The sequence below is a fragment of the Scyliorhinus torazame genome, chromosome 11, assembly GCF_047496885.1.
Source record: "Scyliorhinus torazame isolate Kashiwa2021f chromosome 11, sScyTor2.1, whole genome shotgun sequence".
NCBI classification, from domain to species: domain Eukaryota; kingdom Metazoa; phylum Chordata; class Chondrichthyes; order Carcharhiniformes; family Scyliorhinidae; genus Scyliorhinus; species Scyliorhinus torazame.
This window is the reverse complement of record NC_092717.1, coordinates 210567946-210584779: the sequence shown is the minus strand read 5'-3', so window position 1 is coordinate 210584779 and position 16834 is coordinate 210567946. Positions and strand designations below refer to the sequence as shown.

General features: G+C 48.5%; 1 protein-coding gene across 12 annotated transcripts in view; it reads left to right on the top strand.

Moving 5' to 3' along the window:
• The window catches only part of adgrb1a (adhesion G protein-coupled receptor B1a), an 888347-nt gene that overhangs the window by 481012 nt on the left and 390501 nt on the right, over positions 1 to 16834 (top strand). For all 12 annotated transcript variants that reach the window (XM_072468272.1, XM_072468276.1, XM_072468275.1 and 9 more), the window contains 2 exons: positions 2441 to 2543; positions 4732 to 4775. In XM_072468272.1, the coding sequence (XP_072324373.1) occupies positions 2441 to 2543; positions 4732 to 4775 (147 nt within the window). The remainder of the gene's footprint in view (positions 1 to 2440; positions 2544 to 4731; positions 4776 to 16834) is intronic.

The following is a 16834-nucleotide window of genomic DNA, read 5'->3' as shown; positions in this document are numbered from 1 at the left end:
GTCACGATAGTGAAATGGCGGCCATACACGTACTGGTGGAAGCGTTTCACCGCACAAACCACTGCCAGGCCCTCCTTCTCAATCTGCGCGTACTTTATCTCCGCTGCGGTCAATGTGCGGGAGGCGAAAGCTATCGGCCACTCGGCCCCGTTCTGCATCTTGTGGGACAGGATGGCCCCAATACCATACGGGGATGCATCACATGTGACGAGCAAAGGCTTTCCAGGATCATAGCGGGTTAGTAACCCAGACAACGACAATTGTTGCTTTACCCGCCGGAAAGCGGTTTCTTGCGGCTGACCCCAAACCCAGGTGTGATTTTTCTTTAGCAGAAGGTGCAACGGTGCCAGCATAGTTGCCAGATTGGGGAGGAACTTCCCGTAATAGTTTACGAGACCGAGAAAAGAACGAAGATGCGAAGTGTCAGTCGGGGCAGGGGCCTGTTGAATCGCGCGCACCTTCTCTGCGACGGGGTGCAAACCTTCGCGGTCCATCCGATAACCTAGGTAGACTACTTCCTTTGCCTGAAATACGCACTTTGTGCGACGTAAACGGACTCCAGCCTCTGAAAAACGTCTAAGGACAGCCTCCAGATTTTCCAAATGTTCCTGCTCCGACGTCCCTGTCATCAATACGTCATCTAAGTAGACAGCGACACGTGATAAACCTCTCAAAATGCCCTCCATAACACATTGAAAAATAGCGCAGGCAGAGGATACTCCAAAGGGCAACCGTGTATATTCATACAGGCCCCGGTATGTATTAATCATTACATATGATCAGGAGGCAGGGACCAGCTCCAACTGTAGGTAGGCGTGACTCATATCTAATTTTGTGAACAAGAGTCTGCCTGCAAGCTTCGCATAGAGATCCTCTATGCGAGGCATTGGATATCGGTCGAGTCGGGAAGCCGTATTCACTGTAAGTTTATAGTCGCCACACACAAGCGAACTGTGGCATCTGGCTTCATTACAGGTACAATTGGTGCCTCCCAGTCAGCGAAATGGACGGGCCTGATAATACCCAAACTCTCCAAATGAGTGAGCTCCCCTTCTACCTTCTCGAGCAAGGCGTAAGGCACCGGGCGCACCTGGAAATAGCGCGCCGTGGCTCCTGGTTCGACTTGGATACGGGCTACGGCCCCTTTTATTTTCCCCAAACCGGGCTGGAATACATCTGGGTATCGTCCTAGCACCTCAGTCAACCCTCCAGAAACTGTTTGGAGGATGTGCTGCCATTGCAACCGCCAATGGCGCAACCAGTCTCGACCCAACAGGCTAGGCCCATGGCCGCGCACCACGATAAGTGGAAAACCCCCCTCCTGGCGTCCATAAACAACAGGGGTCATTGTAGTTCCTGCAATGTCCAGTGGTTCCCCCGTGTAGGTGGCCAACCTGGCCTGTGAGTCGGTTAATGTCAGGGTCTGTATACCCTGCTTGATGCGGTCGAATGTCCTCTGAGCGATCACGCTGCGCCAGTGTCCAACTTCATCTCAAGCGGGTGACCATCGATCCATACTGTCACCTTAATGGGGGCCACACGGGGAGCTGCCACACAATGCCACTGCAGGCAGTCGTCCTCCGTCTCCACGTCCTCAGGAGTAGTCTCCGCAGGTTCATCCACATGGAAGGTACGGCCCCTGGGCTGGTCCCAGTTTCGGTCGGAACGACGGCACCTCTGGCGCCCCCAGGACCGGCGTCCGCGACAGAGTCGGCGCCTACAAGTCTGACACGGACGTGGCTCCTCATCCATTGGTTCTGGAGAAGGCTCCCTTCAGGGAGGAATGTCCGACGGCCACTGGCGTCGATCCGGACGTCGCCTCGCCCAAGGTACCGCAGGAGTGTGGGGGGACGTTTTCAGACGGAAGGGGTTGCGCCTCAAGGTATGCACCTCCATTACCTGTAGCTCTTGCATTCCTCGTTCTGCGGTCTCTCAGGACAATACTATTTGAATGGCCTGTTGAAAAGTCAATGTTGGCTCAGCTAACAACTTTCTCTGGGTGGCCGCATTGTTAATACCGCAAACCAAATGGTCGCGTAACATTTCTGACAAGGTCTCACCATAGTCACAGTACTCCGCAATCCTGCGTAGCGTGGATAGAAAATCGGCAAGGGATTCTCCAGGGGTCCTCTCAGCGGTATTAAACCGGTAACGCTGGACTATCGTGGACGGGGTTGGGTTAAAATCTTGCCCCTCTAAATTCACAAGTTCATCAAACGTTTTGGTGTCACAGCAAAAAATAAAAGGAAGGGGAAGTAAGGGAATAGACAGGGAATGAACAGGAAGGACTCTTACATTGGTCATCAAGTGACACTGAAGCTGCCAATAGCACAGCTATAGCTGTATGACCCAGTTATTTTATGCTTTGACTTATTAGAAAGTATTATGCAAAATATTTAAAATCACTAACACATTGCTTGTATCTTGCTTTCAATTTCAGGAATGCCACGGTGTTGAATTCCAAGATAATCTCTGTTATTATGAAGCCTTCTCCAAAATCTCTATCCAGCCCTTTGGAAATTGAATTTTCTCATCTCCATAACGTAAGTGATGTATTCAGATCATGAAAAGCAACAGAATGATTCTATCCACAATGTTTTCCATTCGGTTCATTTGGAATTGTGGCTTAAATGCAGATTTTATTCATAATTGAAAAGAAATTACAACAATATTTCATACCAAAAGTAATTCTCGAAGACCAGCCTTTGGTTAACCATGAGGCACCTGAGTAGGCATCTACCATGCATTCTGTGTAGAAAGGGTTACAAGTCGTTTCACTCTTGCCAAGGAAACTGCAATAAAGTGCAGTAAACCGGAATGTGTTTTATTAATTCCAGTGATCCTGCATTTCAAAAAACAAGGATTTTTATCTCATTAATGTACATGTGAGACCTGAGAAGTAACATGGTAATTCTTTAATGTGACTCCTTCTCAATTGTTTCAGTACAGTGAAATCCTCCGGACAGCCATTTATTTTTTGAGTGTTCAGTTTAAATGGTAAATGTACTCTAAATCATGTATATATGCCCATTACAATGTCCCCATTAGTTTAGTCGGATCGCATGGTGTATCCTGCTCATCTATCTGAAGTGCCTATTAACAGTAATGCCATGCTTCACGGAGCTCTTAAAGGAAAGAAAATACTTCTTGACTGATTTGTCCCTTTTAAATGCCATATTTTCAGTGGCTTATTGCTATTATTTTTCACAACATTGCAGTTTATAAATTGTAATTCAGTTTGAAACAAAAACAAATACATAAAGTTGTAATTAAAAGCTCCTATAAGTGATAATGAAGCTTCAGGATTGTTGTAAAAACTCAACTGTTTCATGATGTCCTTTGGGGAAAGGAAATGTGCCCTCCTTATCTGAACTGGCCTACATGCGCCACACCACTGTGGTTGACTCCGAACTGCCTTCTGTAATGGCCCAAAAAACCATTTGTGTTTATCTTGATGAACAAAAGAGTGAAAGGTTATCGGGGTAGGCAGATATGTGGGGTCGAGGTTACAAGCAGCTCAGCTATGATCTTATTGTATGGCGGAGCTGGCTCGAGGGGCCGAGTGGCCTACTCCTGCTCCTAATTTGTATGATCATACGCTCCTATGTTTCAAACCACTCACCATGTCCAGAAATACGTTATGGGCTGAACTTTATGCGCTCCTGGGTGGAATGTCAGATGGTGGGGGAGGGGCTGAAAATCAGTGTCATGGTACGGAGCCAGTTAAGGGCCTCACCCCATTGCCATGGCGGTTTTACCCACGATGGGGAAGGCTGGTGATGTGTCCAGGCATTCCAGTAAACGGTGGCGGGTGGTTATGGGGTGTCATTTGTTTGCGCACTCTGTGCCTATTCGGGGAGCCCCCTCGCAAGATTTTCCCGCCACCAAGTCTCCCCCATCCCCTTCCCATCTTCTGTCCAGCCGAGCCAGGGGGTTGCCTACCAGGCCTGAGTGACACCTCAGATTCCCTAGTTCCAGGCTGTATAAGGGTCGCCACACAGTCCCAGATGTGGCCACCACTCCCAGTGGCGCTGGTGTGGCAAATGTGGTGGAGATAGGTGGACGTCCTACGTCAAACCAATTAAAGGCCCAATGGCCCTTAACTGGTTGCACAAGCTGCCAAGGGCAAACGGGCTCAGCCACGACTTTTACACTGCGGGGCAAGGATCCTGCCATTTCATTTTACCTACCAGCAGAACACTTTCAGGGCTCGTAATTCCTTGGTATTAGCATGAATGATGCGAATAGCTGATCACGCTGACCAACCTTTGCCTCCAGTTCTTCCATTTTCAATCCTTTTTTAAAATAAATTTAGAGTACTCAATTAATTTTTTTCCAATTAAGGGGCAGTTTAGTGTCTTCAATCCACCTACCTTGCACATCTTTGGGTTGTGGGGGCGAAGCCCATGCAAAAACGGGGAGAATGTGCAAACTCCACACGGACAGTGACCCAGAGCCGGGATCGAACCTGCGATCACAGCGCCGTGAGGCAACAGGGCTAACCCACTCCGCCACCGTGCTGCCCGACCATTTTCAATCCTGTTGAACAAGGCATTTTCAGTGAGATAGAGCCGGATTTGACCTGGTGTTGCATATAATCTGAATTAAGGAGGGAATTAAATAATAATTGACAAAGGATGAGCAGGAATTCCGACCTGCATTTGGTGATTGCACGGTAGCATCATGGGTAGATTCAGCTCTATTTTAAAAAGTGTTAATTTTATTTAACAGGGCACCACAAACCAGTCGTGCATTGCGTGGGATGAAACAGACACGTAAGTTTTTAAAAACAGAAAACTAACTAAACACAACCTCAAAAGACAGGGCATTATGTTCAGTTAGAAGCTAAAGAAGCAAATTCGCTCATTGCAAAAAAAAGATTTGATGTTGGTGACATTTTGTTAATTGGTCTATTGGATTCATTTTTGTCATCTCCCCATAATTTCCTTTTTTAAATTTGCTTCCCTGTCCTCTTAATGCACTGAATTGATGAATTGGGAATGTTATATTTGTGCCTCTAATTCCCTGGCATCAAATTGAAGTAGCCATACTTTCCATGTGAGCCTAGGCAATCAGTGTTGGATTTGTCATGGGGGATAACAAAGCCAAGTCTGATGTCGCTCTCAGTCAGTGCTCACATTTACCCTTTCCAGCAGGAACGTGAGCTAATTTCCTCCCTTTCCATTTGTAAAATCAGCTCTGTCAACACAGATCTACAAACAGAGTCAGGACACTTCTGGGACTAGCTCAGTATGACACGGGCTGGTACATTTGTTTACAAATCCATCAGGACACTTTGCTCCTTCCAGTTGCTGCTATTTTTTATATGACAAGCTGATCTCTTTTGTCCTTGCATCATTATGGGTGTTTTTGTTTTGGATGGCTTGCAAGTTACGCTGAAGGAAAACAAAATCCTGATGGAAATTTTGAGCCTTAAATGAGCTGAGGGAACTTTTAATTGTAGCAGTTGTTCAGTCGGCACATGTAATAATGTTCATCAAGTCATTTTTATCAACTTTATTTGTGCGTTCCATAATATGTAGAATTCCTACAGAGCAGAAGGAGGCCATTTGGCAATCAGTGCCCTGGAACTTCAAATGTCGGGCTCATCAACACATCTTGCTTGCTTAGTGCAGCCTGTCATCTTTTCTGATGGGTGACTTGGCTGATCACAGCAGCTTGACTCACCTTTACCTCTCCAAGGGATTCAAGTATATTCTCTGTGTGTCTGCGTGGGTTTCCTTCGGGTGCTCCGGTTTCCTTCCACAGTCAAAAAATGTGCAGGTTAGGTTAGGATTGGCCATGCTAAATTGCTCCTTAATGTCTGTTCAAGGATGTGCAAGTTAGGTGGGGTTATGGGGTTATAGGGAAAGGGAGGGAGAGTAGGCCTAGGTAGAGGGCTCTTTCAGAGGATTAATGCAGATTCAATGAGCCAAATGGCCTCCTTCTGCTTTGTAGGAATTCTATGGTTCTATGGTTCGAACTGGCCAGGCCAGGAATACAGGGTATGAGCTGTAAATCTAGCCCAACGTCTTTACTCATATTTTGTGATAGATTCCAAAACCTGCCATTGCTCCTGCAGTTTCAAGGTTTTCTGTGCTTACTAAGCTGGATTTAGAAATAACCCTACTGGCCAAAGTACCAGTTACTCAGCTCTATTTTGCCTGTGGGCCTGCAAAGGCAGGTTTGAGTGAGGCCAGCTACCTGTGTACATGCAGAAGATAGAAACATAGAAAATAGGAGCAGGAGGAGGCCATTTAGCCCTTCAAGCCTGCTCCGCCAATCATTAAGATCATGATTGATCATCCAACTCAATAGCCTAACCCCCTTTCCCCCAGATCCTTTGATCACCGTCGTGCGAAGTGCTATGTCTAACTGTTTCTTGAAAACGTACAATGTTTTGGCCTTAACTACTCCCTGTGGTAACGAATTCCACAGGCTCAGCACTCACTGGGTGAAGAAATTTCTCTTCATCTCTGACCTAAATGGTCTACCCTGTATCCTCAGACTGTGACCCCTCGTTCTGGACACATCCACAATTGGGAATATCCTTCCTGCATGTAACCTACCCAGTCCTGTTGGAATTTTATAGGTTTCTATGAGAGCCCACTCATTCTTCTGAACTCCAGGGAATACAATCGCTCCACATACTTCAGTCCCGCTATCCCAGGAATCAGTCTGGTAAACCTTCGCTGCACTCCCTCCAGAGCAAGAACATCCTTCCACAGAGAAGGAGACCAAAATTGCACACAATATTCCAGACATCCTACTCTTGTACTCGAATCCTCTCACTATTAGGGGCTGGTTTGGCACTGTGGGTGAAACAGCTGGCTTGTAATGCAGAACGATGCCAGCAGCAGGGTTGAATTCCCATACTGGCCTCCCCGAACAGGCGCCAAAATGTGGCGACTAGGGGCTTTTCACACTAACTTCATTGAAGCCTACGTGTGACAATAAGCGATTATTATTATTATTATTATTAATATGAAGGCCAATATACCATTTGACTTCTTTATCACCTGCAGTACCTGCATGCTTACCTTCAGTGACTGGTGTACGAGGACACCCAGGTCTCATTTCACATTCCCCTCTCCTAATTTATGGCCATTCAGATATATCATAGAATGTTTACAGTGCAGAAGGAGGCCATTTAGCCCATCAAGCCTCTGAAAGAGCATCCCACCTAGGATCAGGCCCCAACCCTATCCTCATAACTCAGTAACCCCACGTAACCTTTTTGACACTAAGGGGCAACTTAGCATGACCAATCCACCTGTCCTGCACATCTTTGGACTGCGGGAGAAAACCTGAGCAGCCAAAGGAAACCCACACAGACACAGGGAGGAAGTGCAAACTGCACACAGTCACCCGAGGCTGGATTTGAACCTGGATCCCTGGCACTATGAGGTAGCAGTGCTAACCGCTGTGCCACCCACCATCCATCCAGATAATAGTCTGCCTTCGTGTTTTTGCTACCAAAGTGGATAACCTCGCATTTATCCAAATTATAATGCATCTGCACTCATTCAACTTATCCAAATCACACTGAAGGATCTCTGCATTCTTCTCACAGCTCACCCTCCCACCCAACTCGGTGCCATCTGCAAATTTGGAGATATTACATTTTGTTCCCTCATCAAAATCGTTCATATATATTGTGAATAGCTGGGATCCTAGCACCGATTCCTGCGGTACCCCACTGGCCACTGCCTGCCAATTTGAAACAGACCCCATTAATTCACCCTCTTGGCTTCCTGTCTACCAACCAGTTTTCTATCCATCTCATTGCATAATCACTAATCCCATGTGCTGTAATTTTACACACTAATCTCTTATGCGGGACTTTGTCAAAAGCCTTTTGAGAGTCCATATATACCACATCCACTGGCTCCCCCTCGTCAACTCTACTAGTTACATCTACCAGTCAGCTGATCATGCTCATTAAGAATCCTTTGAGACCAATGAAAGGAGGCAGGCCTGTATTTTCTAGTTGACCTTTCCTGCAGACGGCAGCAACCAGTTACGATATCTGAAGGCAGCCTCCACAAAATAACCAGTGCTCCACGAGGCCCTAGCAGTCCTCACTGCCTATCTTGGTGCAGGAGCAGCGACAGGCTGCCCTGTACATGGGCTCGCCCCCACCCATAGTGGCAGCCTGGCTGTGGGACCCATACTGTAAGTTAACGTTTAAAAACATTGTGGGAACGGTTCTTCCATCATTACACAGTCTCTCTTTGGGCAGAACGGTAGCACAGTGGTTAACACAGTTGCTTCACAGCGTCAGGGTCCCAGGTTCGATTCCCGGCTTGGGTCACTGTCTGTGCGGAGTCTGCACATTCTCCCTGGGCGGGATTCTCCACCCCCACGCCGAAGTGGCTGCGCCATCGTGAACGCCGTCGAGGTTCACGACGGCGCGGAACGGCCCCGGTCCCGACCGATTCAGGCCCTGACAATGGGCCAGTATCGGGGTCATGTCATCTACCCGCGCCAGGCCTTGTCGCCCGTGTAAAAGCGGTGCCGCATAGATGACGCGGCCGGCGCCACATAACGGATGTCATAACGCGCATGCGTGGTTGCCGTCCTCTCTAAGTCCGCCCCGCAAGAAGATGGCGGACGGATCTTGCGGGGCCGCGGAAGGAAGGAGGTCCTCCTTCAGAGAGGACCACCTGACAATCGGTGGGCACCGATCGCGGGCCACCCCACATCTGAGGTACGCCCCGGTGCAGGATCCCCCCTCGCCCCCCCCGCAGGCCGCCCCCCCCAGCGTTCACGCACCGCCCACGACTGCAGCGACCAGGTGTGGACGGCGCCGGGGGGAACCCGCCGTTTTGGCCTGGCCGCTCGGCCCATCCGGGCCTCAGAATAGCGGGGATGCCGGAGAATCGCCATTTTGGGTGTCTCCGGCGATTCTCCGGCCTGCGGCCCGTGAAACTCGACCGGGCCGTTCCCGCCTCTTGGGAGAATCGCGGGAGGGCGTCGGACCGGCGTCCCCGGAAATTTTGGCGGCCCAGGCGATTCTCCCAACCAGCGTGGGAGTGGAGAATCGCGCCCGATGTGTCTGCATGGTTTCCTCCGGGTGCTCCGGTTTCCTCCCACAGTCCAAAGATGTGCAGGTTAGGCGGATTGGCCATGCTAAATTGCTTAAGTGTCCAAAAGGGTTAGATGGGGTTATGGGGATAGAGTGGAGATGTGGGCTGAGGTAGTGTGCTCTTTCCAAGAGCCTGTGCAGACTCGATGGGCTGAGTGGCCTCCTTTTGCACTGCAAATTCTATGATCTATGATCTCTCTCTTTCCTACATTCCATTGCAGGCTGCTGCTCCTTGCAAGCTGGAAGTCCTCTGATTGACTATCCAGCTTCCGGAACCAGACACCATCCTTAATTTAAGAGCGAACCTGTCTTCAGTCTTATTAAGGGGACACCTCCATAAAATAAATCACACTGCTCCCTGCCCTCCTGGCGACAAGTTTGACACCTGGAAAGATTCCTGTCTTCTGTTTCCATCCCTGGGGGAAATTTCAACACCGAATGCAAAGTCCGTGGGCGGGATTCCTCCAGTCCGGGGCCGGGCCGGAGAATCCCCGCAAGCGGGTCACGCTGCCCCGACATCGCCACGTGATTCTCCGCGGATCAGCGCCATTGACGCCGGTGCGTTTGGCGCGGTGCCAGTCGCTGGCTGCCGTATGCGGCCGGCCGGCCGATTATCTGGCCCGGATGGGCCGAGCGGCCGCTCTAAAAAGGCAGTGTCCCGCCGGCGCCGTCCACACCTGGTCGCAGCCGGCGGGAATTTTGCGCACAGTGTCGGGGGCAGCCTGTGGGGGGGGGAGGAGGGGGCTCCGACCGCAGGGGAGGGCCTCCGATGGGGCCTGGCCCGCGATCGGGGCCCACCGATTGGCGGGCCGGCCTCTCGCTCTCCAGGTCTATTTTCTTCCACGCCGGCCCCTGAACTCTCGTGCCATGTTGAGGGAGGCCACCGCTCAATGCGCGGGTTGGCGCCGGCGCCACTGCGCATGTGCGGATCCCGCAACGTACAGTTCACGCCGGGATGGGAGGCTGGAGCGGCGTGAACCGCTCCAGTGCCGTGCTGGCCCCCTATAGGGGCCTGAATCGGTACTCCCAGCGGCCCGTTCATGCCATCCTGAAATGCAACGGCGTTTCCGATGGCGTGGACACACTGCCGCCCAGTGCCGAATAATTACTATGAAACTGAATGTCTGAAATCAACCCAAAATTGGCAAAGCTGAAAGTCATAAACTGAAAGCCATGATGCTATTATATTATTAGACAGAGGTGTAAAGCTTTATCTGATTTCTACTTTGTTAAATGATGCTGGTAACGATTTTACAATTTTGTTGAGATGTTTATTGAATTGTCTCTGCATGAATGACTTATCTGAACGTCAGGACCAAGGAAAGATTCAGCAGGTGCTCTCTGAGCTACATTTGTGGTGTATGCAAATATGGAGATTTTTAATTTCTGCAGTTAATTAATAATTAAACTTTCTGACTTCAGTGGAGATAAAAACAAGGCGAGATCTAAAATGGGCTGCTGAATTTTCTATTATCTGTTTAGCATGAAGGCTCAGTGTCAAAATCAACTCCAGAGAGTTCCATTTTAGCTGCTACTCCACATGGGTTAATCAAAGAAATAGCTCGAGTCCTGTCTGAACACATGCTCATTTGTTCTTTGCCCAGCTGAATTGTCAGGACATGTGTCTATGATTATCTTGGTGGGGAGGATTAGCCAGTTCTCCATCTCCTAAATGCACTCCAGTGATTTCTATTGGACGGTGCAGATGAGAGCCCTATTATTTGGAGTCTCTTCATATTTGACTTGCCCTGTACGAGGCAGCATCTTATTGAAACTGTCATGTCTCTATTGCTTCAATATCCATCAAGTGGAACCAAAAACTGAACCTGGCACTCTGTGTTCTTGCTCATGGTTTTGCAAAGTTCACTGTTACCTTACCCCTGTGGGATTTTTACTATTTAGGCATACCTGCTGGAATGTCCAGCATTTTTGATTGCTGTAGATTGTATGCTCGTGTCAGACTCCGACTTGGTAGAAATCTTTCCCAAGGCGGGGAGATGGTAGTGTAGTGGTCATGTCGGGGTGAATAATCCAGAGACCCAGGCTAATGCAATGGGGCCATGCATTCAATTCCCACCATCCTATGGGGCTGATTTAGTACAGTGGGCTAAATAGCTGGCTTGTAAAGCAGACCAAGGCCAGCAGCGCGGTTTCAATTCCCGTACCAGCCTCCCCGAACAGTCACAGGAATGTGGCGACTAGGGGCTTTTCACAGTAACTTCATTTGAAGCCTACTTTGAAGCGACCTACAATAAGCAATTTTTATTTTCATTCATTTCATGCTAATAGATCTGGAATAAAAATCTAATCTCAGCGGCACAATGGCACAGTGGTTACCTCTGCTGCCTCACAGCACCAGGAACCCGGGATAAATTCCAGCTTTGGGTAATATGTTCTCCCTATGTCTGCATGGGTTTGCTTCCCACAGTCCAAAGATGTGCAGGTTAGGTCGATTGGCTGTACTCAATTGCCCCTTAGTTTCCAAAAATGTGCAGGTTAGATGGGGTTACAGGGGTAGGGTGGGTGGAGGCCGAGATAGATAGGGTGCTCCTTTAGAGGGCCGGTGCAAACTCGGTGGGCTGAATGGCCATCTTCTGCATTGTAGGAATTCTATGGTTCTAAACTACCATTGATTGTTGTACAAAATCGATCTGGTTCACTGAGGAAGGAAATATGCCAACCTCAGCTGGTCTGGCCAACATGTGACTTCAGATCCTCAGCAATGTGGTTGAATTTGAACTGTCTATCCCACTTAATGCCTAATTAATGGCCTTTTCCTGCTCAAGCTCATTTTTTGGCTGGTGGGCGCAGGATACATCAGCGGGAGATATGGAAAATTTTGAATTCCTAGATGTCATGCGGTAAGTGGGTGGGGGAATGCCTTCATCAGATGTCACCCTCTGACTGGGGGCATCCCCCCATCAAGGACAGGACATCTCTGGACCTCCATTCTGGAGGTCTCTGGACCTCCATTCCCCATCCCTCGTGGCATGTTCCCAATTATTCCCTCTCGCGACACCACCCCAGGTGCCACGTACCCTCCCTGGGATCCCTACCACTCCACTTACCTGGCCTCCCTGCCCCAACACTTAATCCTAGCCATGTTGCTGCAGTGTCTCTTCCAGTCACTCAGCGCCTGGAAGGCTTCGAGAGCTGTCAGCCAATGTGATCGGCTGACAGCTCTACAAGGTGGGACTTCCATCCAGTAATGATGGAGTCCCGCCTGCTGCCAATCAACGCTCACTGAAGCATAAAATGACAGATGGCCTGTCAAAGGTGGTGGGGATGTGTTCCCTGCCGACTCTCCAGATGGCAGGGGGCAGGAAGCCCCTGCCATCCTAAAAACTCAGCCCTACATTCCTCTTCCACATGTTTCTCTGAACGTAGGTGGAACATAGTTTGTGTTCTATCTTTTCCCCAATTAGTATCAGCTGCTCATAATCACAAGTAGAGCATGCACGCAACTGTCACAGCATTTCCAGCATTAGCAAGTTGCATCAGAGAATTGGAGAGATGCGCTTAGATGGAATGGTTAGAAGTGGCTTCTTCCCCACTACTTTTGTACATTGTAAGCTTGGAAAAGGAGCAGGGAGAGAGTCAGCAGCTGAGTCAAACCATTCAGCTACCATACACCTCTCAACCAAATGTTCAGTGTAGGATTAGCATGGACCAAAACTTTGTCTTAAGTTCGAATAGTGATTTGTGCTATGTTGGTTCTCATGTTCAGAATTGATGGAAAATTTGCATAGAATTGGACTCTTTTGTTAGAAATGTTCCTGTGGAGAAGGCAGGTCTATTGGGCCCCAAGACAAGATGGGTTTTTACAATTAGAACATAGAACATAGAACAATACAGCGCAGTACAGGCCCTTCGGCCCATGATGTTGCACCGAAACAAAAGCCATCCAACCTACACTATGCCATTATCATCCATATGTTTATCCAATAAACTTTTAAATGCCCTCAATGTTGGCGAGTTCACCACTGTAGCAGGTAGGGCATTCCACGGCCTCACTACTCTTTGCGTAAAGAACCTACCTCTGACCTCTGTCCTATATCTATTACCCCTCAGTTTAAAGTTATGTCCCCTCGTGCCAGCCATATCCATCCGTGGGAGAAGGCTCTCACTGTCCACCCTATCCAACCCCCTGATCATTTTGTATGCCTCTATTAAGTCTCCTCTTAACCTTCTTCTCTCCAACGAAAACAACCTCAAGTCCATCAGCCTTTCCTCATAAGATTTTCCCTCCATACCAGGCAACATCCTGGTAAATCTCCTCTGCACCCGCTCCAAAGCCTCCACGTCCTTCCTATAATGCGGTGACCAGAACTGTACGCAATACTCCAAATGCGGCCGTACCAGAGTTCTGTACAGCTGCAACATGACCTCCCGACTCCGGAACTCAATCCCTCTACCAATAAAGGCCAACACTCCATAGGCCTTCTTCACAACCCTATCAACCTGGGTGGCAACTTTCAGGGATCTATGTACATGGACACCTAGATCCCTCTGCTCATCCACACTTTCAAGAACTTTACCATTAGCCAAATATTCCGCATTCCTGTTATTCCTTCCAAAATGAATCACCTCACACTTCTCTACATTAAACTCCATTTGCCACCTCTCGGCCCAGCTCTGCAGCTTATCTATATCCCTCTGTAATCTGCTACATCCTTCCACACTATCGACAACACCACCGACTTTAGTATCGTCTGCAAATTTACTCACCCACCCTTCTGCGCCTTCCTCTAGGTCATTGATAAAAATGACAAACAGCAACGGCCCCAGAACAGATCCTTGTGGTACTCCACTTGTGACTGTACTCCATTCTGAACATTTCCCATCAACCAACACCCTCTGTCTTCTTTCAGCGAGCCAATTTCTGATCCACATCTCTAAATCACCCTCAATCCCCAGCCTCCGTATTTTTTGCAATAGCCTACCGTGGGGAACCTTATCAAACGCTTTGCTGAAATCCATATACACCACATCAACTGCTCTACCCTCGTCTACCTGTTCAGTCACCTTATCAAAGAACTCAATAAGGTTTGTGAGGCATGACCTACCCTTCACAAAGCCATGCTGACTATCCCTGATCATATTATTCCTATCTAGATGATTATAAATCTTGTCTCTTATAATCCCCTCCAAGACTTTACCCACTACAGACGTGAGGCTCACCGGCCTATAGTTGCCGGGGTTGTCTCTGCTCCCCTTTTTGAACAAAGGGACCACATTTGCTGTCCTCCAGTCCTCTGGCACTATTCCTGTAGCCAATGATGACATAAAAATCAAAGCCAAAGGTCCAGCAATCTCTTCCCTGGCCTCCCATAGAATCCTAGGATAAATCCCATCAGGTCCCGGGGACTTATCTATTTTCAGCCTGTCCAGAATTGCCAACACCTCTTCCCTACGTACCTCAATGCCATCTATTCTATTAGCCTGGGGCTCAGCATTCTCCTCCACAACATTATCTTTTTCCTGAGTGAATACTGACGGAAAATATTCATTTAGTATCTCGCCTATCTCTTCAGACTCCACACACAATTTCCCATCCCTGTCCTTGACTGGTCCTACTCTTTCCCTAGTCATTCGCTTATTCCTGACATACCTATAGAAAGCTTTTGGGTTTTCCTTGATCCTTCCTGCCAAATACTTCTCATGTCCCCTCCTTGCTCGTCTTAGCTCTCTCTTTAGATCCTTCCTCGCTACCTTGTAACTATCCATCGCCCCAACCGAAACTTCACACTTCATCTTCACATAGGCCTCCTTCTTCCTCTTAACAAGAGATTCCACTTCCTTGGTAAACCACGGTTCCCTCGCTCGACGCCTTCCTCCCTGTCTGACCGGTACATACTTATCAAGAACACGCAGTAGCTGATCCTTGAACAAGCCCCACTTATCCAGTGTGCCCAACACTTGCAGCCTACTTCTCCACCTTATCCCCCCCAAGTCACGTCTAATGGCATCATAATTGCCCTTCCCCCAGCTATAACTCTTGCCCTGCGGTGTATACTTATCCCTTTCCATCATTAACGTAAACGTCACCGAATTGTGGTCACTGTCCCCAAAGTGCTCTCCTACCTCCAAATCCAACACCTGGCCTGGTTCATTACCCAAAACCAAATCCAACGTGGCCTCGCCTCTTGTTGGCCTGTCAACATATTGTTTCAGGAAACCCTCCTGCACACACTGTACAAAAAACGACCCATCTATTGTACTCGAACTATATCTTTTCCAGTCAATATTTGGAAAGTTAAAATCTCCCATAATAACTACCCTGTTACTTTCGCTCATATCCAGAATCATCTTCGCCATCCTTTCCTCTACATCCCTAGAACTATTAGGAGGCCTATAAAAAACTCCCAACAGGGTGACCTCTCCTTTCCTGTTTCTAACTTCAGCCCATACTACCTCGGCAGAAGAGTCCCCATCTAGCATCCTCTCCGCCACCGTAATACTGCTCTTGACTAGCAGCGCCACACCTCCCCCTCTTTTGCCTCCTTCTCTGAGCTTACTAAAACACCTAAACCCCGGAACCTGCAACATCCATTCCTGTCCCTGCTCTATCCATGTCTCCGAAATGGCCACAACATCGAAGTCCCAGGTACCAACCCATGCTGCCAGTTCCCCTACCTTGTTTCGTATACTCCTGGCATCGAAGTAGACACACTTCAAACCACCTACCTGAACACTGGCCCCCTCCTGCGATGTCAAATCTGTGCTCCTGACCTCTATACTCTCATTCTCCCTTACCCTGAAACTACAATCCAGGTTCCCATGCCCCTTCTGCATTAGTTTAAACCCCCCCAAAGAGCACTAACAAATCTCCCCCCCAGGATATTTGTGCCCCTCAGGTTCAGATGTAGACCATCCTGTCTGTAGAGGTCCCACCTTCCCCAGAAAGAGCCCCAGTTATCCAAAAATCTGAAGTTGAGATGTTGGCAGAATGGTATTGTCAATGGACGAGTAATCCAGAGACCAGGGGCAATGCTCTGGGGACCTGGGATTGAATCACACTATGGCAGATAGTGAAATGGAATCCAATAAAGCCTGGAACTAAAAGTTTAATGATGATGATGAATTGATTGTTCTAAAAACCCATTTGGTTCACTTAGTGTCTTTCTGCCTGGTCAAGCTTCCACACGATTCCAGATCCACAGCAATGTGGCTGACTCTTCAATGTCCCCTGAAATGGCCCAGCAAAGCACTGAGTTCAAAGAAAGTGAGGGCTGGGCAATAGGTGCTGGAGCAGCCAACGATGCCTGCATCCCATGAATGAAGAACAAAAAAAATTATGGGCGCAATTCTCCAGATTTCAGGCTAAGTTCTCTCACCAGTGGAGAATTGGGATCAATTCACATTGACACTAGGAGCGAAGCTGACACGGCAGGCAATGGCACACAAAAAAATTTCCAACAAAGATCGAGATTTTCACTGGATCTCAGAGAGGCAGGGCTGAATAAATAATAATAATAGTAATCTTTATTAGTTGGCTAACATTAACACTGCAATGTGAAGGTCACCTGGTCGTCACACTCCGGCGCCTGTCTGGTACATTGAGGGAGAATTCAAAGTTTCCAATTCACCTAACAAGCATGTCTTTCGGGACTTTGTGGCAGGAAACAGGGGCAAAATTCTCCACAATCGGCGCAATGTCCGCCGACCGGCGCCAAAACCGGCGCAAATCAGTCCGGCATCGCGCTGCCCCAAAGGTGCGGAATCCTCCGCATCTTGAGGGGCCGA